Below are 25,126 nucleotides of genomic sequence, written 5' to 3'. Positions count from 1 at the left end.
TGCTACGCTAAAGTTTTTCTTTAGACACTGGCTGCTTTTCCACCCATTTTTAGTCTAGTCCACGTAGCTGACCATTTTCAGAGGAATACATTTTATTTTTTTAAAGTCATTTAGCACTGACCTATGGATTATTTAAGAAAGAAAGAAAGGCACTTAACTCACGCTTTACACACACACACACACACACACACACACACACACACACACACACACACACACACACACACACACACACACACACACACACACACACACTATCAGGTTGAATCTGTCATAAATAGCAAAGATATAGTAATTTGTGTCATGGCCTGTGATTCAGCCATTTTAGGTTCTTAGTTTCAGTTCTTGATTATATTAAAGTTCAATAAGGAGCGATCAATAGAAGAAACTGAACATGATTTATTGATATACAGAATTCAATTAAGGTATTTGTTGATTAAACTCTGATGGCCCATCATAGCAAAACAGAATCCCAACAGTCATATCAATTAGGGCAGGACCCCCCGTGTCAAGTTTACCTTTGTGTCCAAGTTTCTTGATTTAATTGTTGTTACTCACTTCCTGTTTCACTTTGCTGTCTAGTTTTCTTGTGTATTGTATTCAGTCTCACATCTTCCCCTGAGACTGTGCTGATTGTGTGCCCCTGTGTCTTCCCCTCAGCTGTGGTTCATTCCCTTGATTGGCTCTTTGTGTGTGACTATAAATAGATAATAAACAACTACATCATCCTTTAGTCCTTTATTTAGTCCTTTGTTAAGTCATCTGTTTAGTCTCCCAGTATGCTACTTTGGGTCACTTTTCTTGCTGGATTTATAGGAGTTTATGTGTTTATGGACTTCATTATTGAACTTTTATCCACCAATGAAGGTGTGCTTTTTGTTTATTCCACCTGTCTCCTATGTCTGCATTTGGTTCCTTAACCTGCAAACGGTAACAGTTCAACGGGCATAAAATTGTATTTTTGCACAAGAAAAGTAATTCCCTTTTGGTGCATATGTCAGCACGGTGTGCAGTGTGTCCTTTAAAGAATGAAGGCAGCTAGAGAAGTGGAGTACAAAAGAACAAGAAGAAGAAGAAAAAACTATCTACAGCAGGTGAACAGCATCTAAAAGTCACGTTCTTACGAAATAGGAAAAACATCTAGCAAGGACTTAACAGCGGATATCTGGCCCCTCAGCTGATCCATCTACTGTTCACTGAAGCCTCACCAGAAATGGTTTCAGTAAAAGGGACACTGTCAAGCAGTCCGTCTTTAAAAGAGATAAAGGGAGAAAAGATGGAGATATGCCAAACTACATAAGAACTGGACTGAAAAATAGTGGCAACACTGACTTTTTATCAATAAAAATCAACAATTTGAACAGATGTTTAGTCCAAATTGTTGCCAATATGTACACTGAGTGTCTGCAGCCATATGTAAAACACGCTGGAAGCTCTGTCATGGTGTGTGGCTGCATTTCAATCAGTGGTGTTGGGGATCTTTGTCAAAATCTATGTAATTGTGAACAAAAAAAGGGTACAGCAACATTTTGATCAACCATGCAATACGATTTGGAAAGAAGTGTTATGGCTTCATTTTTTTAACATGACAATGACTTTCTACCAATGCAGTAAAAGTATACCTGGATAAAGAAAAAGAAACACACATACACACACACAATAGAACACTATCAGTCAAGCGTGGCCACCTCAGAGCCCGGACCTAAACATTTTTGAAGCATTGTGGGATCGTCTTGACAGAGAATGGAACAAAAGGCAGCCAACATCCAAAGAAGAGCTTTGTCCTTCAAGTAACCTTGGCAACTGTTCGTGAAGACTTCTTAAAGAAATGAAAAGAAAACTTTAAAGATTTCAGCCTGTGTTTAAAAATGTAGGTGGTCGTACCAAAAATGTATTTCGCACATTTTGTGCCCATTTCCCCCTTTCTAGCAATATTTTTTTTTTAAATGAGGGGTGGCTCAAGACCTACTGTATACATAGTTGTCTATATTAATTACAGCTGAATAACAGCTTAAGCCCATTTTTTACATGAGTATTTGTTTTGTTTTCCTTTCCACTGCAAGCTTCTGTTCCTCTCCATTTAAGATTTAATGAGATTTAAATCATCCCAATTACTACAATAATTATTATTTTCCTTTTCTTTTTCAGTTTTTCTTTAGATTTTGAATTCTTCACTGTCCTTTCATGAATTAAAAGCAATTGCTTCCTGTTGTCCTGTTGCAGGGTTCCATGGTCAGAGACTACCCATTTCCAACCGTAGATGTTCCAGACCACGCTCACTACACTATTGGTGTTGTCATCCTTGCTGTAGGCATCACAGGCTTGCTGGGAAACTTCCTGGTCATATATGCTTTTTGCAGGTATTTCTTTTCTGCTTATGTGACTGATTTAAATGAATGTCCCACAGTTACTTTTGCGTAGCTCTCTGATAATAGAATATGTTGTGACTTATTTATTCCCAGTTCATTAAGCATGACAGTTTTATGTTTGTATGCAGGAGCCGAAGCCTGAGGACACCATCCAACATTTTCATTATTAATCTGGCAGTCACAGACTTCCTCATGTGTCTCACGCAGACGCCCATCTTCTTCATCAACAGCATGCACAAACACTGGATCTTTGGGAAGAAAGGTGCAACACTGTGCACATACAAAGCTTAACATTTTTAACTCAATTACGTAACATGTTGCACTTACAGACTTTACAGACTCTAAACAGTCTTTTATATGTGCAGGCACGCACACTTTGAATTCCACCTGTAACCTTAACCTTTTCATTGTGACATACAGTTCAGTGAATGTTCTCACACAGATACACACACAGAAACACAGCGGTCACCCCGTATGATCGCTTTTCTGTCACAGTTTAAGATAAAAAACACTGTGCAGTAGGGTTACTCATAATCAGATGTGCAGGATGATAGCGTGTTTTACATGAATGCATTCGGAGGGAGGTATCATTCATTAGCAGATGTCGTATTGAGAGGTTTTTAAAGAGGCAACACACTCCACTGATCAAACACTGGTAGTCGAGGCGCCTTCAGGAGGTGTCCTGACCTTGATGAAGACAGCCAATGGCTGTCAGAGCTGGAGCTCAAGTCTCAGCGGTGGTTACTGCAGGGGGGCGTTTGCTTCCTTTTTTTTAAATTCTAGCCATGGCCATCCTCCTACCCAGTTATCCTTTGTAAAAGACAGAACAAGATTCAGATTATGAAGTGAAAAAATAAAGCAAGTAAACAGAGTCTTGCAATTTATGTGTGTTTTTTTTAAGGTGCAGTAAGTCATTTTTTAAGGTAATTTCACGTGAATAGAATATCCATGTGAAATTAAACCTAATGTGTTCTAAAATAAAATAAAATGAATCCATTAAAAATACATATGAGTGAGCACCTGTTTGTTGAAGCCAAATCGTTGCCCCATCATCTTAAATATAGTGAGGTGGACATTTTTTGGTAATAATGTTTTATGTATGTGGCTAGAGAATCGACCACATACATTGAACACTTAATACGTTTATTTTATTTTAAAGATTACAGATAGCTCTGTTAAACTGCATATGAGTTTTTGACATTTTTACATGTATAGTTTCATCATCGCTTTCTCATCACGGTTATTTCCTCCTCCACCATTGCACTCTCTTCTTCCTCATCCTCTTTCTCGTCATCTTAAGCCTCATCTCTTGAATTTAAATCAGGGTTCTAAGACATGACAATGTGCATGAACATGCTTATTTGTTCTCAATATTTTTGCAATTACGTATTGTCAGCAGAATGCTAACAACAAGCCAGCTAAACAACAACAGCTGGTTATAAGCTAAAGAAAATATAAAAGCTAATGTTAGGCTTGAGTGTCCTAAAGATTACATTTTCCATCTGATAAACACATAAATAATTTTATTACATTCTCACATCATTGAGAGTTTATTTGCTGCAAGCCAGAGTCCATCAATGTTAGATCCACTTCAAAGAAAGCTGGCTAACAGTGTCAAATATACTCAACAACTCATCTCAGGATTGGTGTCACTGGTCAGAAGTGAGCTTCACTGATACATCAGCTCATATCAGATTGCTTTCAAAAGGTTTTATAGTCTCCTCTGAAGTAAATATACCGGAACACATATTGATAGCTGAAGTAAACAGTGGCCCAAAAACCTACACTCACTGCAGATGAACAATGGTAGAGGTGTTTGTCCCACAGCAGACACAGTAGCTAAGATTATGCATTTGACCTGGGAGAGGTAAGAAAGCTGTTTTTATTTTGGGGTACAATCTGTAATGTACTGACATCTAGTGGCAAGATGTTACACACTGTACCTTTAAACAAAATCTCAATACATTAATTAATAATGGGATTTTTCTGTGCCTTAGGGCAGATGCATGACAGATGTAATTGGGAGAGGTTAAATTAATACATGGAGTACATTTATTAATAGCGTTAGGGTTAGCCCGAATTGTAATCTGTTGTTTGCAAGCTGCATGTGGCTCTTTAGCTGTTAAAGAGCCATGGGTTGCCAACCTCTGCTCTAGGGATTCTGTGAGTGGCAGATTTAGGAGGTAAAGGTGGATGATCTGTCAGTCTATTCCAGGGACATTGATTTTCCCCAAAGAATAAACTTTAGTGACCATCTGGTTTCTTCAGTTCAGGCAACAATTATATACAATGAAATGATGTCATCTATTAATTCATTTTCTTAACCGCTTCTCAGGGTAGCAATGTGGTACCCTGCCCATCCTGGGCTGAGAGGCAGGGTACTCCCTCGACAGCTCACTAGTCTATCACTAAGATAGATCTAAGATAGAGAGACAGACACTGAGTAACCAATGTGCCTAACAAGCAGGAGGAACCCACACAGGCCCATGGATAATGTGACCCCAGCCAGCTGCTGGATTTAAATCCAGGACCTGCTTGCTGTGAGGCAAACACTGCCCCACTGATGAAATGATGTCACATAGATTTGACTTGATTTACTAGAAGACCACAGCAGGTTGAAGTTACCCATATTATTCCAGTATGTTTATATTTGACACACATTCATTGCCAAGCTTTCAAATGCAACATTCAAAATGTTAGAAACAATAGCACATTTAATTTCTTGCACATGATAACATGCTGAGTGTTTGCCACTAAGCAAACCACAAGTCTTCAACGTTGTTTGGACAGATGATACCAAAGTAATGATGTTTGGTCATAACAGTTAACAGTCAGCACCAGTAACCAGACTGAAGTGTTGTGGCAGAACCTTAAGAGAGCAGTGAATAGACAAATGCAAACCCCATGAAAACAAACAGGCTAAAATTCCTTACCAGCGATGTGAGAGATTAATAAAGTTATACAGAAAACAATCACTTCAAGTTATTGCTGTTAAAGGTGTTTCAGCTAATTCATGGGGTGTTCTTGGTTTTTCACAAGATTGTAGGAGACCACCTACTTGTGTCAGTCAATAGATCGATAACATTCAAACTGGGTGGTATTTTTAACACATTTACCCACAAGTGTGGGTGTAGAGTCGCTATAGTTTAGGGCTATGTAGCTATCACCTGAAGTTTAAAACTGCTTCACAAAGACTGATCCTATACAGCTATCAAGGCTTTTCAGTTTCTTGTTATCGATTTAATAGCTTTTACTGGTGTTTGTGACATGTTTTTATACATGAATGAATGAATGAATCCAGGGGCTTAAATATGAGAAATATGAAAAATGTGACTGATGGTATATTTTGATTTGAGTATCCTGTGATATAAATAAGCTGCTAGGGGAAAAAAATCAAATGAAAACAAGAAGAGCAAATGAAGTGAAACTCAAAGCAAGCAGGTTTTACATTTGATGGACTGTTGGCTGGTTGTTAGAGTGAATTGTTGTCTGTCTCTCTGTGTGGAAACCTTATGATTGACTGATGGGTGTTCCTTGGCTATCGCCCAGTATCAGCAGGGATTGGCTACTGCACACCTGCAACATTATTTGGTGAAGCGACAAAGAAAATGGATAAAGATAAAGTGTCACAAGATGCCATAATTAAATGAGCTCCAGCCAAATTCCAAACACTGCAAAACATTTTAGATATCATAGATTATTCAGCATTTAAAATTGTTGAATGTATTTATTTGTCCACCTTGGTTCTAATGAATCTGATGCTTTCACATGCCATACTTTTTCTTCTTCTGGATATTCACTGGACGTTGTAGTTTAACTTATCTACCATATGCAAATGACAATTTTTATTATTTTGTTTTTAGATTTAAATGTCTGTTTTTATTGCATATTTTCACATTTTGCATAAAAACAATCTCATAAATTTTTTCCCCTCTTATAAAGCATTTGGACTTCACTATGCTCTCAGCATTGTTGTTACAGCAAATGCCTCAAGACTTAAAAATATTGTTCTTCTTCAGAAAACATCTGCTGTTTATTGTGAACCAGTCTGGAATTTATTAGCTTCAGTAACTTTGGCTTTTGAACACACGCACACACACAGATGTGTTGATGTACACTATATTAAACTGCCTTAATCGCCTGCATTTGTTTGAGTTTCATCACAAAGCTAACACAGAGTTTGTCATATGCTTGGACTTGATGTTGTGATTTTATGACGTGTGACAGGTCAATGGTAATTACAAAACTACAGCCTGCAGGAAAAACAGCTGATGAAATGATGAGTGAATGCTTGTCGTTTGTCATGCGTGTCATCTGCATGAATATATTTCCACAAGTGTATCTATTAGATTTCCTCATGGATACAATAAGTGTAAATATGCCAACAATGTGTCTCTCTAAAAAAAGGCAGCATGTTAAAATATTCTGACACATTTTTCATTATATAAACATTAGGTTTCACACTCCCTGCTTTCTATTTCCCTCACATTTTCTCTCATTTCTAATTCGCCACATACACTTGTCTGCAAATGATGTTAACTGTAATCGCTAACCTAGAGCTCTTTTCCAGCATTTCATATCTCATTTATCTCATTATACTTCGAAATGTAGCATGAAATTAAGTGCCAATCAGATTATTTAAATAAACTGTTTTGGGTCTTTTTTTACCGTGATAATTGAAAAAAAAAGGATCGAAAAACTATGAATTTCATGCTAACGCTGCATGTGACAACAAACTGTACATAATAGATGGAAATAGCCATCATGATGTCAACCACCTGTTTGTGAGGTTCCCTTACTACCTACTGCTGCTTGTGTTGGTATCCACTTGTTAGTCATAGCGACCCTTAAGACATTCCTTATCTTTCACCTGCTCCATCGCCAATCAATCACCTGCCTCCATCTCACCCTATTCCTTCATACGCTATTCCTTCACAACATCCAAAAACCTTCCCTGTGCTCTTCCTTTTTTCCTCCAGCCTGCCTTCAAACACGCTATCTCCTCTTTCTCTTTACTCAGCAGTATCCTAGTTACAACAAGCACCTTGCCGGTCAACAGCACTCGTGTCTGTCATTGCTAACACAACAATGCCTGCATGATAATGGCTATTTTTGATTTGGCAATTATTTTATACCAAATGTTCTTCCTGATGCAACTCTCTCCATTTATTCTGCCTCGAGACCGTCACGAGGAGTACATCTGTTTGCAGTCCTCATGGCTAGGTTGTGATGTGGAAGTTCTTCCTTCCCACTGTTGCAAAGTTCTTCTTCATAGGGTTCACTATAGGGCCTATATAAGATAAAGCACTGTAAAGGAACTTTTGTTGCAAATTGGTGCTATACATTTATAAAAAGGGAACTGAACACTTTGCATGTTATGAAGCTGCAGAGCTTTTAGCTCTTTTCCTACTTGTACCATGCTTTTTGGATTATTAATAGCTGGAAATTTCAACAGGGAGCAAGCCTCACGTGGTAATTGAAGAATGCAGTTTTTGTCACTTGACTCTAAGAAATTCTTACAGTCCAATTGTATAGACTATGAAGCATAGATCTCAAATGGTCAACCAGCAAAAAAGTTCCCCTTAGGAATAGAAAGCTAAACCTAACTAAACATTGCAGTTAGAGAGTTAACCACTTTGTCTGCTATCACTGTAGTTTTTACTACAATTATTTGTGATCATACAATCAGATGTGGTCAGTATTAACATGAGCACATGTTGACATTTCCTACCCAGGTTGTGAGCTGTACGCCTTCTGTGGAGCTCTCTTCGGTATCTGCAGTATGATTACACTGATGGTGATTGCAGTGGACCGGTACGTGGTGATCACCAGGCCTCTGGCTTCCCTCGGGGTGATGTCTCGTAAGAAAGCATTCACCACTGTGGCTGTTGCCTGGCTCTATTCAGTGGGCTGGAGTCTGCCGCCCTTCTTTGGCTGGAGTGAGTACAATTTTATTCAGTGACCTGGATGTTTAATAATGATTATTAGTGTGATATAGCGATGTAGTTTTTGAATCTCTGTCTAGCTACTTATTTCCAACTGATCTAACTAATGGCAGCATTTGTATTTCCTGATGAAAAGTGTGGCATTATTTCAAAGAGATCTTGGTTTGCCTTTTCAGCATGGAAAAAAATGAACATTTCACGTGAATCATTAAAACACTTGATGGATATGATAGTGGAACAGTTTTACTGAGGCTCTGCAGCCTCACACGTTTTATGGTACCACATTTGCATCTGTTTGTGAAGGTACTAGCATTTGCAGAGTACATACAAAGGGGGATGCTACCAATGCAAATATGCTTGTGTGCAGTCCTCCAAGGACCTGACACCTTAACATTGATTAAGCTATGCAAAGGTTAAACGCTGACTGGTTGAAAAGTGGACCATAACAAGAAAAAGGAGCGACAGCGGAGTTCAATACAAACAAGAGAAGAATGGGGAAAACAATTTAAGACAAAAAGTTCAACATGAGAGGCACAGATGGTGGACACTTTCCACTGTTTTTAGCTGTTTCACTATTTTTAGCTCTTTGCATGTAACTTCTCTGGCTAGGCCCAACAACATCCCAAGCAGAAGTATGGTTGCTTGTGACATTGCCACCTGGTGAGAGTAAACAGCTACAACATGTAGACAATGGTCTGCAAAGCTGTGCGTACCACCGTTGATCTGATATCCTCATTTTGGTGTTGTTCCCAGATCATCATACTAAATGTGTGTCACAGGATCAACATTGCAAAGTGACGCAATCAGAATGTTTGACGTCATACTTTTCGACTTTGGGGAAAAACCGGCGTAAACCAAAAAACTGTACCTAAGCTGCGTGAAACCGCCTCTGTCCTTTAATAAACCTTTAATAAACAGTAAGCAGAATTGATATTGTCCTGCAACATTGGAATTTCATAAATCAACGAAATGGCTGGCGCGCAAAAGAAATAGACGTCACAACAATGTGATTGGTCACTTGCAATGTTGAACCTGGAACAACATTTTCATGATGGTCTGGGAACAACACCAACACGAGGATAATCAGATCAATCCGCGTACCACCACAGAGCTGTGTTTGAGGCCCACTCGCTCTCATAATTAGCTTTGGGCTTTTCTGTACTGTGTTTATTAGGGGAGGGTTTTTCTGTCCACATCTTGTTCAAGTATCACAAAGTACAACTCCAGCTGTGAAAGCAACTGCTGCAACCCATGAAGAACAAGTCTACATTATTAAAATCATAGACACTTAAGCTTAGGCCTGTCCAGAAAGTGTGGGAGGACTGATTAAGACAACAAAATACAGCTAGCAATTATGATTGATAGAGGTGTAGGGCAAGAAAAAAAACAACAACAAATAAATGCATACAATAGTAAGATTTAGACACTTACATAGCCTGTCACAGCATGATGTCGCCTCCACAAAGGACTCCATGGTGGTAGTACATAATGGGTTACATGGCAGCACCATTGAAAGCCTTCTCCCTTTTCTTAATCTCAATAAATCCAAGCTTTTTCTGAAAAGGTTGAAGGTTTTAAATTAAAATCTACAACATGGCTTCTTATTAAGCCTAACCATAACATAACCATGGCTGGAAATAAAAGTAAACTCGAATGTGTCACTAATACTGATTGATTAAAATAAAGGTGCTTTTGGACAATGTGCCAGAAACAGTGGAACCACAGGGGAGATGTGTTTTGACTTGAATGTGCATTGACTCATTCTTTATCCAGTTCCACCACCACCAGGGAGTGTGTATACCATGGCAAGGCTCTTAATTGATTTTCCATTGGTATGTTATGCATTCTTAAGAAGCTGTGGTCATTTTACAAATTCAAGTCTAGTCTCAGGGAGTGACAATCAATGGAAAGCCCCACAAACAATGGCAAAAAAAACCTCTTCAGGGTTTCAAAGAAATATCTCAGTGACTCCAATAAAATACAGTGAGAGAGGATAAATTACATAAACAGTACAAACCAGTAATACAGCTTAATTCTGTATTCCCTATTTATGCTTTGTTACCTGTATTTCCAAAGGCTATTGGCTCTTTCATTCATTGTCTTCAAGGTTGTTTAGGTGTTTAGCAGTTATAGGATGGATTTCCTTCCATACATCGTATATAAAACAGTGTTTTCTTCCATTTTTCTGTCCACTGAATAGACAAAATAAATCAATGTGGTAAAAGGTTGGCCATATAGTAAACTCCATTCATACAAGACTCACATACTCTACCGGCAAGCCCTTTATTGAAGTAGTAGGCACAAACATGTTCAAAATGCAGAAGTATGAAGTCAAAGACTTTTCAGGAGCAAAGAGGCAGGAGAGAAATGTCAGATTAATGATGTGGAAAATGACCAAAAGAGTTTATGTCCTCCCAAAGGTGCCTACGTCCCGGAGGGTCTGATGACGTCTTGTTCCTATGCGTGTCATCTGCATGAATATATTTCCACAAGTGTATCTATTAGATTTCCTCAGGGATACATAAGTGTAAATATGCCAACAATGTGTCCCTCTAAAAAAAGGCAGCATGTTAAAATATCTGACACATTTTTCATTATATAAACATTAGGTCACACTCCCTGCTCTATTCCCCACATTTTCTCTCATTTCTAATCGCCACATACACTTGTCTGCAAATGATGTTAACTGTAACGCTAACCAGAGCCTTTTCCAGCATTTCATATCTCATTTATCTCATATACTTCGAAATGTAGCATGAAATTAAGTGCCAATCAGATTATTAAATAAACTGTTTTGGTCTTTTTTTTTACCGTGATAATTGAAAAAAAAAAGGATCGAAAAACTATGAATTTCATGCTAACGCTGCATGTGACAACAAACTGTACAAATAGATGGAAATAGCCATCATGATGTCAACCACCTGTTTGTGAGGTTCCCTACTACCTACTGCTGCTTGTGTTGGTATCCACTGTTAGTCATAGCGACCCTTAAGACATTCCTTACTTTCACTGCTCCATCGCCAACAACACCTGCCTCCATCTCACCCCTATCCTTCATACGCTATTCCTCACAACATCCAAAAACCTTCCCTGTGCTCTTCTTTTCCTCCAGCTGCCTTCAAACACGCTATCTCCTCTTTCTCTTTACTCAGCAGTATCCTAGTTACAACAAGCACTTGCCGGTCAACAGCACTCGTGTCTGTCATTGCTAACACAACAAGCCGCATGATAATGGCTATTTTTGATTTGGCAATTATTTTATACACAATGTTCTTCCTGATGCAACTCTCTCCATTTATTGCCTCGAGACCGTCACGAGGAGTACATCTGTTGCAGTCCTCATGGCTAGGTTGTGATGTGGAAGTTCTTCCTTCCCACTGTTGCAAAGTTCTTCTTCATAGGGTTCACTATAGGGCCTATATAAGATAAAGCACTGTAAAGGAACTTTTGTTGCAAATTGGGTGCTATACATTTAAAAAAGGGAACTGAACACTTGCATGTTATGAAGCTGCAGAGCTTTTAGCTCTTTTCCTACTTGTACCATGCTTTTTGGATTATTAATAGCTGGAAATTTCAACAGGGAGCAAGCCTCACGTGGTAATTGAAGAATGCAGTTTTTGTCACTTGACCTAAGAAACTTACAGTCCAATTGTATAGACATGAAGCATAGATCCAAATGGTCAACCAGCAAAAAAGTTCCCCTAGGAATAGAAAGCTAAACCTAACTAAACATTGCAGTTAGAGAGTTAACCACTTTGTCTGCTATCACTGTAGTTTTTACTACAATTATTTGTGATCATACAATCAGATGTGGTCAGTATAACATGAGCACATGTTGACATTCCTACCCAGGTTGTGACTGTACGCTTCGTGTGAGCTCCTTCGGTATCTGCAGTATGATTACACGGATGGGTGATTGCAGTGGACCGGTACGTGGTGATCACCAGGCCTCTGGCTTCCCTCGGGGTGATGTCTCGTAAGAAAGCATCACCACTGTGGCTGTTGCCTGGACAGCAGACACAGTAGCTAAGATTATGCATTTGACCTGGGAGAGGTAAGAAAGCTGTTTTTATTTTGGGTGCAATCTGTAATGTACTGACATCTAGTGGCAAGATGTTACACACTGTACCTTTAAACAAAATCTCAATACATTAATTAATAATGGGATTTTTCTGTGCCTTAGGGCAGATGCATGACAGATGTAATTGGGAGAGGTTAAATTAATACATGGAGTACATTTATTAATAGCGTTAGGGTTAGCCCGAATTGTAATCTGTTGTTTGCAAGCTGCATGTGGCTCTTTAGCTGTTAAAGAGCCATGGGTTGCCAACCTCTGCTCTAGGGATTCTGTGAGTGGCAGATTTAGGAGGTAAAGGTGGATGATCTGTCAGTCTATTGCAGGGACATTGATTTTCCCCAAAGAATAAACTTTAGTGACCACCTGGTTTCTTCAGTTCAGGCAACAATTATATACAATGAAATGATGTCATCTATTAATTCATTTTCTTAATCGCTTGTCAGGGTAGCAATGTGGTACCCTGCCCGTCCTGGGCTGAGAGGCAGGGTACTCCCTCGACAGCTCACTAGTCTATCACTAAGATAGATCTAAGATAGAGAGACAGACACTGAGTAACCAATGTGCCTAACAAGCAGGAGGAACCCACACAGGCCCATGGATAATGTGACCCCAGCCAGCTGCTGGATTTAAATCCAGGACCTGCTTGCTGTGAGGCAAACACTGCCCCACTGATGAAATGATGTCACATAGATTTGACTTGATTTACTAGAAGACCACAGCAGGTTGAAGTTACCCATATTATTCCAGTATGTTTATATTTGACACACATTCATTGACAAGCTTTCAAATGCAACATTCAAAATGTTAGAAACAATAGCACATTTAATTTCTTGCACATAATTCATGATAACATGCTGAGTGTTTGCCACTAAGCAAACCACAAGTCTTCAACGTTGTTTGGACAGATGATACCAAAGTAATGATGTTTGGTCATAGCAGTTAACAGTCAGCACCAGTAACCAGACTGAAGTGTTGTGGCAGAACCTTAAGAGAGCAGTGAATAGACAAATGCAAACCCCATGAAAACAAACAGGCTAAAATTCCTTACCAGCGATGTGAGAGATTAATAAAGTTATACAGAAAACAATCACTTCAAGTTATTGCTGTTAAAGGTGTTTCAGCTAATTCATGGGGTGTTCTTGGTTTTTCACAAGATTGTAGGAGACCACCTACTTGTGTCAGTCAATAGATCGATAACATTCAAACTGGGTGGTATTTTTAACACATTTACCCACAAGTGTGGGTGTAGAGTCGCTATAGTTTAGGGCTATGTAGCTATCACCTGAAGTTTAAAACTGCTTCACAAAGACTGATCCTATACAGCTATCAAGGCTTTTCAGTTTCTTGTTATCGATTTAATAGCTTTTACTGGTGTTTGTGACATGTTTTTATACATGAATGAATGAATGAATCCAGGGGCTTAATATGAGAATATGAAAATGTGACTGATGGTATATTTTGATTTGAGTATCCTGTGATATAAATAAGCTGCTAGGGAAAAAAAATCAAATGAAAACAAGAAGAGCAAATGAAGTGAAACTCAAAGCAAGCAGGTTTTACATTTGATGGACTGTTGGCTGGTTGTTAGAGTGAATTGTTGTCTGTCTCTCTGTGTGGAAACCTTATGATTGACTGATGGGTGTTCCTTGGCTATCGCCCAGTATCAGCAGGGATTGGCTACTGCACACCTGCAACATTATTTGGTGAAGCGACAAAGAAAATGGATAAAGATAAAGTGTCACAAGATGCCATAATTAAATGAGCTCCATCCAAATTCCAAACACTGCAAAACATTTTAGATATCATAGATTATTCAGCATTTAAAATTGTTGAATGTATTTATTTGTCCACCTTGGTTCTAATGAATCTGATGCTTTCACATGCCATACTTTTTCTTCTTCTGGATATTCACTGGACGTTGTAGTTTAACTTATCTACCATATGCAAATGACAATTTTTATTATTTTGTTTTTAGATTTAAATGTCTGTTTTTATTGCATATTTTCACATTTTGCATAAAAACAATCTCATAAATTTTTTCCCCTCTTATAAAGCATTTGGACTTCACTATGCTCTCAGCATTGTTGTTACAGCAAATGCCTCAAGACTTAAAAATATTGTTCTTCTTCAGAAAACATCTGCTGTTTATTGTGAACCAGTCTGGAATTTATTAGCTTCAGTAACTTTGGCTTTTGAACACACGCACACACACAGATGTGTTGATGTACACTATATTAAACTGCCTTAATCGCCTGCATTTGTTTGAGTTTCATCACAAAGCCAACACAGAGTTTGTCATATGCTTGGACTTGATGTTGTGATTATATGACGTGTGACAGGTCAATGGTAATTACAAAACTACAGCCTGCAGGAAAAACAGCTGATGAAATGATGAGTGAATGCTTGTCGTTTGTCATGCGTGTCATCTGCATGAATATATTTCCACAAGTGTATCTATTAGACTTCCTCATGGATACATTAAGTGTAAATATGCCAACAATGTGTCTCTCTAAAAAAAGACAGCATGTTAAAATATTCTGACACATTTTTCATTATATAAACATTAGGTTTCACACTCCCTGCTTTCTATTTCCCTCACATTTTCTCTCATTTCTAATTCGCCACATACACTTGTCTGCAAATGATGTTAACTGTAATCGCTAACCTAGAGCTCTTTTCCAGCATTTCATATCTCATTTATCTCATTATACTTCGAAATGTAGCATGAAATTAAGTGCCAATCAGATTATTTAAATAAACTGTTTTTGGTCTTTTTTTTACCGTGATAATTGAAAAAAAAAAAGGATCGAAAAACTATGTCAATGAAGTTCATGCTAACGCTGCATGTGACAACAAACTGTACATAATAGATGGAAATAGCCATCATGATGTCAACCACCTGTTTGTGAGGTTCCCTTACTACCTACTGCTGCTTGTGTTGGTATCCACTTGTTAGTCATAGCGACCCTTAAGACATTCCTTATCTTTCACCTGCTCCATCACCAATCAATCACCTGCCTCCATCTCACCCTATTCCTTCATACGCTCTGTACGTCCTTCTTCACAACATCCAAAAACCTTCCCTGTGCTCTTCATTTTTTCCTCCAGCCTGCCTTCAAACACGCTATCTCCTCTTTCTCTTTACTCAGCAGTATCCTAGTTACAACAAGCACCTTGCCGGTCAACAGCACTCGTGTCTGTCATTGCTAACACAACAATGCCTGCATGATAATGGCTATTTTTGATTTGGCAATTATTTTATACCAAATGTTCTTCCTGATGCAACTCTCTCCATTTATTCTGCCTCGAGACCGTCACGAGGAGTACATCTGTTTGCAGTCCTCATGGCTAGGTTGTGATGTGGAAGTTCTTCCTTCCCACTGTTGCAAAGTTCTTCTTCATAGGGTTCACTATAGGGCCTATATAAGATAAAGCACTGTAAAGGAACTTTTGTTGCAAATTGGTGCTATACATTTATAAAAAGGGAACTGAACACTTTACATGTTATGAAGCTGCAGAGCTTTTAGCTCTTTTCCTACTTGTACCATGCTTTTTGGATTATTAATAGCTGGAAATTTCAACAGGGAGCAAGCCTCACGTGGTAATTGAAGAATGCAGTTTTTGTCACTTGACTCTAAGAAATTCTTACAGTCCAATTGTATAGACTATGAAGCATAGATCTCAAATGGTCAACCAGCAAAAAAGTTCCCCTTAGGAATAGAAAGCTAAACCTAACTAAACATTGCAGTTAGAGAGTTAACCACTTTGTCTGCTATCACTGTAGTTTTTACTACAATTATTTGTGATCATACAATCAGATGTGGTCAGTATTAACATGAGCACATGTTGACATTTCCTACCCAGGTTGTGAGCTGTACGCCTTCTGTGGAGCTCTCTTCGGTATCTGCAGTATGATTACACTGATGGTGATTGCAGTGGACCGGTACGTGGTGATCACCAGGCCTCTGGCTTCCCTCGGGGTGATGTCTCGTAAGAAAGCATTCACCACTGTGGCTGTTGCCTGGCTCTATTCAGTGGGCTGGAGTCTGCCGCCCTTCTTTGGCTGGAGTGAGTACAATTTTATTCAGTGACCTGGATGTTTAATAATGATTATCAGTGAGATATAGCGATGTAGTTTTTGAATCTCTGTCTAGCTACTTATTTCCAACTGATCTAACTAATGGCAGCATTTGTATTTCCTGATGAAAAGTGTGGCATTATTTCAAAGAGATCTTGGTTTGCCTTTTCAGCATGGAAAAAAATGAACATTTCACGTGAATCATTAAAACACTTGATGGATATGATAGTGGAACAGTTTTACTGAGGCTCTGCAGCCTCACACGTTTTATGGTACCACATTTGCATCTGTTTGTGAAGGTACTAGCATTTGCAGAGTACACACAAAGGGGGATGCTACCAATGCAAATATGCTTGTGTGCAGTCCTCCAAGGACCTGACACCTTAACAATGATTAAGCTATGCAAAGGTTAAACGCTGACTGGTTGAAAAGTGGACCATAACAAGAAAAAGGAGCGACAGCGGAGTTCAATACAAACAAGAGAAGAATGGGGAAAACAATTTAAGACAAAAAGTTCAACATGAGAGGCACAGATGGTGGACACTTTCCACTGTTTTTAGCTGTTTCACTATTTTTAGCTCTTTGCATGTAACTTCTCTGGCTAGGCCCAACAACATCCCAAGCAGAAGTATGGTTGCTTGTGACATTGCCACCTGGTGAGAGTAAACAGCTACAACATGTAGACAATGGTCTGCAAAGCTGTGCGTACCACCGGTTGATCTGATATCCTCATGTTGGTGTTGTTCCCAGATCATCATACTAAATGTTGTTCCAGGATCAACATTGCAAGTGACCAATCAGAATGTTGTGACGTCATACTTTTGCGACTTTGGGAAAAACCGGCGTAAAACAAAAAACTGTACCTAAGCTGCGTGAAACCGCCTCTGTCCTTTAATAAACCCTTTAATAAACAGTAAGCAGAATTGATATTGTCCTTGCAACATTGGAATTTCATAAATGCACGAATGGCTTGGCGCGCAAAAGAATAACGTCACAACAATGTGATTGGTCACTTGCAATGTTGAACCTGGAACAACATTTTCATGATGGTCTGGGAACAACACCAACACGAGGATATCAGATCATCCGCGTACCACCACAGAGCTGTGTTTGAGCCATCGCTCTCATATTAGCTTTTGGCTTTTCCTGTACTGTGTTTGATTTAGGGGAGGGGTATTTCTGTCCACATCTTGTTCAAGTATCACAAAGTACAACTCCAGCTGTGAAAGCAACTGCTGCAACCCATGAAGAACAAGTCTACATTATTAAAATCATAGACACTTAAGCTTAGGCCTGTCCAGAAAGTGTGGGAGGACTGATTAAGACAACAAAATACAGCTAGCAATTATGATTGATAGAGGTGTAGGGCAAGAAAAAAAAACAACAACAAATAAATGCATACAATAGTAAGATTTAGACACTTACATAGCCTGTCACAGCATGATGTCGCCTCCACAAAGGACTCCATGGTGGTAGTACATAATGGGTTACATGGCAGCACCATTGAAAGCCTTCTCCCTTTTCTTAATCTCAATAAATCCAAGCTTTTTGTGAAAAGGTTGAAGGTTTTAAATTAAAATCTACAACATGGCTTCTTATTAAGCCTAACCATAACATAACCATGGCTGGAAATAAAAGTAAACTCGAATGTGTCACTAATACTGATTGATTAAAAATAAAGGTGCTTTTGGACAATGTGCCAGAAACAGTGGAACCACAGGGGAGATGTGTTTGACTTGAATGTGCATTGACTCATTCTTTATCCAGTTCCACCACCACCAGGGAGTGTGTATACCATGGCAAGGCTCTTAATTGATTTTCCATTGGTATGTTATGCATTCTTAAGAAGCTGTGGTCATTTTACAAATTCAAGTCTAGTCTCAGGGAGTGACAATCAATGGAAAGCCCCACAAACAATGGCAAAAAAAACCTCTTCAGGGTTTCAAAGAAATATCTCAGTGACTCCAATAAAATACAGTGAGAGAGGATAAATTACATAAACAGTACAAACCAGTAATACAGCTTAATTCTGTATTCCCTATTTATGCTTTGTTACCTGTATTTCCAAAGGCTATTGGCTCTTTCATTCATTGTCTTCAAGGTTGTTTAGGTGTTTAGCAGTTATAGGATGGATTTCCTTCCATACATCTTATATAAAACAGTGTTTTCTTCCATTTTTCTGTCCACTGAATAGACAAAATAAATCAATGTGGTAAAAGGTTGGCCATATAGTAAACTCCATTCATACAAGACTCACATACTCTACCGGCAGCCCTTTATTGAAGTAGTAGGCACAAACATGTTCAAAATGCAGAAGTATGAAGTCAAAGACTTTTCAGGAGCAAAGAGGCAGGAGAGAAATGTCAGATTTAATGATGTGGAAAATGACCAAAAGAGTTTATGTCCTCCCAAAGGTGCCTACGTCCCGGAGGGTCTGATGACGTCTTGTTCCTGGGACTACATGACGTTCACCCCTTCCGTCCGCTCCTACACCATGCTGCTCTTCACCTTTGTCTTCTTCATCCCTCTCTTTGTCATCATTTTCTGCTATTGCTGTATCTTCAGAGCCATTCGACACACAACGCGGTTGGTACTGTTCATGCACACACGAACATCAACACCATTTATGACTATTATTCTCGAAGGTCTCCTCCTGTGACACACTCCCACAGCTGTGTGAATATCAACAAGTTAGCCATAAAAATGAATTACAAACGAGGGTCTGTTATTACAGTAAAATTACAAGTTATATTATATTATAGACGACGGCTTTCGATAACTATTTTTACTGGTGGTGGGCGTGTCTGTGCATCACAGGGCGATAACAAAGATCAACTGCGAGGGGACCAGAGATTCTGCAAAGAGGTTCCATAAAATGAGGAGCGAATGGAGGATGGCTAAAATTGCACTCATCGTCATCCTGCTGTTTGTCATCTCCTGGGCCCCTTATTCCTGCACAGCCCTCACTGCATTTGCTGGGTACGTGCACAAGTGTGTGTGTCAGTGTCTGCTAAAGAGACATCTTTTTTCACAGTCCAGTGACGTCTAAAATTCTCCATTAGGACGAAAAACCCCAAAGTTTAATACTTTTTGGGTGTTTGACTCACAATAAAGTACTTAGTTTATGACTGAAGATGCCATTAAAGGTGTTTCAGCCAAAAGCTATTTATCCATGGCTGCGTGGTTTTAGTCGTAACAAGACTGTCAATATTCCTGTAGGAAGTGAACTCCCGTGATGGATTACCCAGAACAGAGTATTCATCAATACACATGCATGACAGAACGAAACCTTTGTTTTTTAAGTCGATTTGTTCCAAACCACCATATTTCTCTCAATACTTGGTAGACCAATAAGAAACTAGGAAAGGCTGCATACTGGATTGATCAGGTGGACAGTGACACAACTACCTGCTGCCTGTTCTTTTGCGATGGACTGTGCTGCCTGTCCAAGAAGTACCCCATCATTGTCCCAGTGTCACCTGAAGTATAGCCTCCAGCCCACCCTGACCCTGGCTGAACAAGCAGTTAAGAAAATGTTGGGGTGAAGTGAGGGATGAATTGAGCACTAAATGCAAGCCCAACTGTGTGTCCCAGTCCTGTGTCTCTGCACTAATTCTGCACAAGACAACACACGCCCACCCATGCCCTTGTCACACAAATGTGTCTCATTTCCTTGTCTCATTTTTCTTCCTGCCACCATCTGTCTCATCTCTCTCTCTCTCCCTCTCTCTCTCTCAGGTATGCAGACTTGTTAACTCCTTATATGAACTCTGTTCCTGCTGTGATTGCCAAAGCATCAGCTATCCACAACCCCATCATATACGCCATAACACATCCTAAATACAGGTAGGATGTAGCTGCAGTAACAGTTAAAAAATAATGGTGTTCTTTCTCAATCTCCTCGCACACAACAGCGGTGAAGAAGCAGACGTTACACAAGGTGTCAGAGTAATAATTAAGGACATAAAAGTAAAAAGCTTTTTGCAGCTTCAGTATGTACACAATGGCACACCACAGTAAGAATGTAAGAAAAGAAAGAAAACATCAAGCTACAAAAAGGAATAATAAAGCAGTGTGACAGAGAAGTATAATTGTTATACAGAGAAAGTAAAGAAAAGATACAAAATAATCATTTTGAAGTATTTTAGTAAAGGTTCATGTTGTCTCAGAATAAGGTTTCATTGTTCTTTAATTATTTTAAAAGGGTATAATTTTAGCTTGGGGTGTGAGAGGTCAGCCCCCAAAAATCTACAAATCTCTCAGGAGCCCAGCATATACGATGTCACAAAGTTTCTACAGTTCAAAGAATTTTGAAGAATACAAAAAACAAACATTAAAAAAGACAAATAAAGGAGATTGGAGCTGAAACAAACAAACAAAAGAAGGTTGAAGGCCACCCACCCAGTGTGTGATTCGATTAAATCGCCTTATCTAAACTTGTGTTAATAAACCAAACTAATTAAATTAAAACTGAAAGCAAGACAACCCACAACATTCAACTCAGTAGAATATAGAAAGTTTACTAAGCAGCTGAAGTCAAAGGAGGCCAATGTCAGACCAGAGAGAGAGGCACTCCAACCATCCTGACTTCATATGCAAGCAGATGAGTCTTCATAGCTAATCACTACTCTGCATGAAACAGAGAGTGCTAGAAAGCAGGTTAATAAAGATGATCAAATACAATAACCAGAGGGTAAATGTGCCATCGCACAGAGGCGCATGACACTCCCAGTGACTCCTTTGCACTCCTTTAATCACATTCTAATATAAAAAAATTGCGAACAAGCTACAAATCTTCTTTAATTTACAAATCTCTGTAGCATCCAAAGCTTGAAACCAAAACATTGAGAAAAGGTACCATAATACTACTGAATAAAGATGATTACACAATACTCTGTGTTACGACCGGTTAGACGGTCAAGGAAGGGAGTCACACTACCACCTGAATATGGATAGCAAAGATGTTTTAAAATAGGTGGAAAACCTGTTTATGTCTGTATCAGTGGTGTGAAATGCTGCTTGGATGGGCTGCTAAGTGTATTGTATAGGATGTATATGCAAAAACAATACAATACATGCAAAGACAGCACAGTCACTGTCACAGGAGTGAAGAAGAGGAGCAGCAGGAGCCCAAAGCTACAGAAGCAGGCTTTAAATATCCCTGCAGAACACTGGCCATGTGTTCGGCACCTCCTGCAACCTCCTGCAACCTCCTGCAACACATGACACTCACGCACACACACATACACACCGATCCCACAAGAAAGTCCGATGCAATAACAAATTGGAGGGATTTGGACATATGTTACTCTGTAGAACATTTCAGTTCCAATCCTATTTTTCAGACTTTTGACCATATTTTCTGATTTGTGGGGTGGTAAAAGCAGAAATTCAAAATCTGTACAAGAAATGAACAATGAAAAAGAATGCAAATGACTTCACTTTTGTAAAAATTTATTTAAATAATCAACTGGGGAAAAATTCTGCTAATATTCATTAGCAGGCTATACTTTCATGTACACGATGCGCTTACTTTTGTTTTTGGCAGTAGTACGAGGACATTTGGCAGCAAATATCCTTGTATTTTGGAACTTTTGGAATTACTAACTTTCCAATTAGTAGATGACCTGCACTACCTCCTGATTTACAGCTGCCCCTAAAATTGTTGCCATGCTTACCATGAACAAGCCTACGCACTAGTGAGTGTAAGTTCAAGCAAACTTGATCTGAGCAGACACTATGATCCCGTCTCCCCTTAAAGTACTCATCATGTCCATTTTATCATAACTTTGCTCCTTATCAAATTATTAGTTTAAAGCTAATCCTTACATGGGGATTCATTCTGCACCTTAGCGACGGAGCCAATTTTAAAGACACTACAAAGTGCTGGGTGAACATCAGCCTCAACCTACTTTATAATTTATTATCATTATTTTATTACTGCTGTTTATTATTTGATCCTGCTTTTGTGTGGTAGTTGGCACATTCGCTTAACAATCAAAAGGTTCCAGCAGGAGACAAAAATCCCTTTCAGGTTTTATCAGGAAGAGAATCCCAGGTGAAACCACATCAAACATGCCAAGCTACCTGCTAACAACCCTACCCCACCCCTCACCCCCAAGTGAATAAGGCTGAAAATAGCTTATTTGGTTTTGTTTTGTGTTGTTACATGAATCACCGAAGCAACTAGAAACTGAATAGTAGTAAATGCATTAGTAAGGCAATAATTAAATAGTAGTAAAAGAGCAGTACACTGAAATAAAGGAAAAAATAACATGCTGACTACAGTGACAACATGGGCAGTCTTGGTAGTTGTACCACAACCCCTTAAATGCACAGCATTAATCAAACTTGTATAGTGTAGAAAAGCGCTATACTGTATATATATCTAGTTCATTTACCATTTACCAAACTTTAAGGAGCCAAGCCTCGTGACTACTTTATTTTTTGTGGTATTCTCATCTTGATAACTTTTTAACATCCTAATTAAAAGCCAACATTTGTCTAATTCAGCTCAGCTTGTAAGGATGTCATGCAGCCCCACACTTCACTATCATGTAATTTTAAAAAAAGCAATTATGGATTGGAAAATTTCTCTGTCTCGTTCAGGTCAGCAATCAGCAGGTACGTTCCTTACCTCGGGGTATTGCTGTGTATGAAGAGCAGAGACCGTTTCAGCAGCAGCAGCTTCCAGTCCATCCGCCGATCAACCCTCACCAGCCAGTCAGAGTTCAAAGGCCCCAGCAGGACTCACAACTCTTCCCAGTCTGAGAGTGAATCAGTGAGTGTGGCTCATATTTAATATGTTTTGTATTTTATGTCCTTGTACAAAGGTTTAAAATATGAGTTGCTGATTTCAGTCCTTTTCCATCTCAGGCCCAGTTCTCAGACACGGAGGAAGACTACTCTTCTCGAACTCCTGTTAGTCGTCACTTGTCCGGTGATGCCAAACAGGTGCGTCACGCTAGCCAGAGGTCAAAGGTGAGAGGGTATAACACGGAGTACGAGAGAACCTCTGCTCACAACGCCACTGATCCAGCAATATGTCACCTGTCACCAATCACTGTGAGTATAAAAGCCTCACTTGTGTAAAGGTATTGCTGCTAACACGACAAAAGGTTCCATGATTCCAGTCTACTTGATTTTAATTAGCTTTGTCTCCCCTTCATTCTCATCTCCTTGTTCACTTTGAAAAAACCTTTCAGTGCTCAATAAGTGGAAGTCTCTTTCTGATCACCTGCACAGTGTCCTTCAGTGTATTAAAAGCCTTCAGCCTGTGTTTATTTTGGGGAAGAGAGTTGCACAAGGTAAAATCTGTAGAGTAAGGTAGGGAGTCATCGCAAATTATGTTTGGCTCCTGAAAGAAGTAGAAAGAAGTTTTGATGCATTTTGAATGGGTGTACAATGGCCGGCTGACACAACACCACTGTTGAGGTACTTTGTATTGAATATTCCCTCTAAGTAAAACTGCACTGAAAGTCTTTCCCTTGCAGATGAATTCATAGCACACAACCCGTCGAATGACAGTTTAACTGCTTCTGTGCTTGCTTGTGACCAGATGTCCCTGTTACTGGTTCAGACGTAACAAACTCGTTCACTGACACAACTGTTTGGACACAGCTCTAATCACCAGAACTCTGATGTAAAAGTTGTTTCTCGAGGACAGAGTTTACTTTCTGTGCAAATTTGAGGTCTGCTGTGAAACTGCGGTTAAGCTTGTGCTGGTAGTCTCGAATCGGAGGTGATAACTTTTTCAAATTTAAAACAGAAAAAGTGTTTTTCTTTCTATTGGCAGAGTCACTGGATTTTTTGACAGCACACATAGAATATATTTACTATATAGTAAACCCAAAGATTTATTTTTACACCATATGGTATTTCTAAGTATATTTCTGAAGTATAGAGTTTAAAAGGGGTGAAATAGGACTCAGGCGATCATTTCTTATAATATTTTCATGATACTTTTGATGGAAGGTTTTGCTTCTTGTTTGTCCATCAAAGCTGATCTAAATCCTCTTAAATTGTTGTTTGGGAGCTCGAGACATCATCGATGTCATCATTGTTTAATTGCATGTAACTTAAAGAGGACATATTGATGGGAGTCCACTTAAAATCCAGGCTAACTCAATGTTGTGAACAGGGACTGTGTAATTGTGTTTCTGTGGTGCCAGAAAATAACGCTGATCTTGCTGGTTTGACTTTGCATTTCAGTATCACTCATATTGTCTGGTTACCAATGGGAACAGCTTATTTGACTTTTTAAAACAAATTCAAACCACAGAAAGAATTTCATAAAGAACAAGTACCTGACGGACTGCTATTGCTTTTAAATGACTCTCTGAAGCTGACATTTGCGAACTGTCTCAGCCTGAAATCTTCATGTCTGGAACTTTATTGTGATCACAGCTACTTTAAAATCAACCTGCATATAAACTCTGCCATCAGAAATACAGTAAAATGAAGAAAAGAGTGTCATGTTGGAATCAGCATGTATTGATGTCTACAACTCTGCATTATTACTCTATCACTAGTGACAAAAATGTAACTCACAGTTTCTCCACTGAGGGACATATGGTGTAAACAGCCAAGTGAAAGTGAATGTAAACCCACATAAAGTTTGTTTTTTAGACAGTGAGGGAGAAGCCAGCGACATTGA

General features: G+C 39.0%; 1 protein-coding gene across 1 annotated transcript in view; it reads left to right on the top strand.

The window, feature by feature from the left end:
- The window catches only part of LOC120738173 (melanopsin-A-like), a 42,649-nt gene that overhangs the window by 4,764 nt on the left and 12,759 nt on the right, over positions 1-25,126 (top strand). Inside the window, exons 2-9 of the mRNA XM_040039315.1 lie at positions 2,224-2,360; positions 2,498-2,631; positions 8,105-8,308; positions 18,885-19,056; positions 19,288-19,449; positions 20,209-20,316; positions 23,080-23,251; positions 23,347-23,535. Coding sequence (XP_039895249.1) covers positions 2,224-2,360; positions 2,498-2,631; positions 8,105-8,308; positions 18,885-19,056; positions 19,288-19,449; positions 20,209-20,316; positions 23,080-23,251; positions 23,347-23,535 — 1,278 coding nt within the window. The remainder of the gene's footprint in view (positions 1-2,223; positions 2,361-2,497; positions 2,632-8,104; positions 8,309-18,884; positions 19,057-19,287; positions 19,450-20,208; positions 20,317-23,079; positions 23,252-23,346; positions 23,536-25,126) is intronic.

This window comes from Simochromis diagramma, unplaced genomic scaffold (assembly GCF_900408965.1).
Source record: "Simochromis diagramma unplaced genomic scaffold, fSimDia1.1 OVJJ01000402.1, whole genome shotgun sequence".
Taxonomy (NCBI): domain Eukaryota; kingdom Metazoa; phylum Chordata; class Actinopteri; order Cichliformes; family Cichlidae; genus Simochromis; species Simochromis diagramma.
Note: the sequence above shows the minus strand (reverse complement) of the source record. Positions and strands in the feature narration are given on the sequence as shown.